Here is a 920-nt window from a genome sequence, read left to right as displayed (position 1 = left end):
CTGTTCCCTTTCTTTTATACCTCCATCTTTCCCAACTCCTCCCCACTCCCCTGTCTTGTCTGTCCCCTGACTCTGCCTCCCTGTCCTACAGGCTGACAACCCCTCATTCCCCAACCCTCGCCGGAGGCTGCGCCTTCAGGACCTGGCTGACCGCGTGGTGGACGCCTCTGAGGATGAGCACGAGCTCAACCAGCTACTTAACGAGGCCCTGCTGGAGCGAGAGTCCGCCCAGGTGTAAGTGGCCACCTGCACACACCCTGGCCTTCACCCTGGGTGCTCCTCACCCTAGCAGGGGCTCAGGAAACTGGTCATCTTAAATACACCATACCCGGGGAGGCCTTTGTGATTCATGGGGTTGTTTCTGCCGCAGGGTGAAGAAGAGAAACACTTTCCTCCTGTCCATGCGGTTCATGGACCCTGAGATGGAAACCCGCTACTCAGTGGAGAAGGAAAAGCAGAGCGGTGCCGCCTTCAGCTGCTCCTGTGTCGTCCTGCTGTGCACGGCCCTGGTGGAGATACTCATTGATCCCTGGTGAGGAAGGAGGGTGGAAGGACGACAGCCCGGGGAGGGTGAAGGCTTTGAGCTTCCTGGGTCACAGCAGTGTGAAGGGGGCTGTGACTTTGTCGGGAGCCTGAAGTTGTGGTGCACACCTTGTCTCTGCTCCCTGTCCCACACCCTGGGCTATCCTGTGCTGGCCCTGGGTTCTGGAGCAGCACTAGAACCAGGGCATGACATCTCCAGGGCCAAGAAAGCCAAGGGACAGACTTGTCCAGGAGGACAGAGACCTTGGCTGGATGGGCCCCAGAATGGTTTCTGGGTCAAGGATGGGGACACTGCCTCAGCCTCAGTCCCCAAGGCCAGCTTGCTTTTCTTTCTTGGCTCATCTTAGTAAAGACAGATTTTAGGCTCTGGGTGCAGA

At 58.0% G+C, this 920-nt stretch overlaps 1 protein-coding gene across 1 annotated transcript in view; it reads left to right on the top strand.

Moving 5' to 3' along the window:
• Positions 1-920, top strand: part of ADCY3 (adenylate cyclase 3) — a 92372-nt gene that overhangs the window by 78186 nt on the left and 13266 nt on the right. The window contains 2 exon segments of the mRNA XM_012803722.2: positions 40-234; positions 371-532. Of these exon segments, the coding sequence (XP_012659176.1) occupies positions 40-234; positions 371-532 (357 nt within the window).

This window comes from Otolemur garnettii, unplaced genomic scaffold, assembly GCF_000181295.1.
Source record: "Otolemur garnettii isolate 467f Iridium unplaced genomic scaffold, OtoGar3 scaffold00022, whole genome shotgun sequence".
NCBI lineage: Eukaryota > Metazoa > Chordata > Mammalia > Primates > Galagidae > Otolemur > Otolemur garnettii.
The sequence above is the reverse complement of the archived record's forward strand: the minus strand, read 5'-3'. Positions and strand labels throughout refer to the sequence as shown.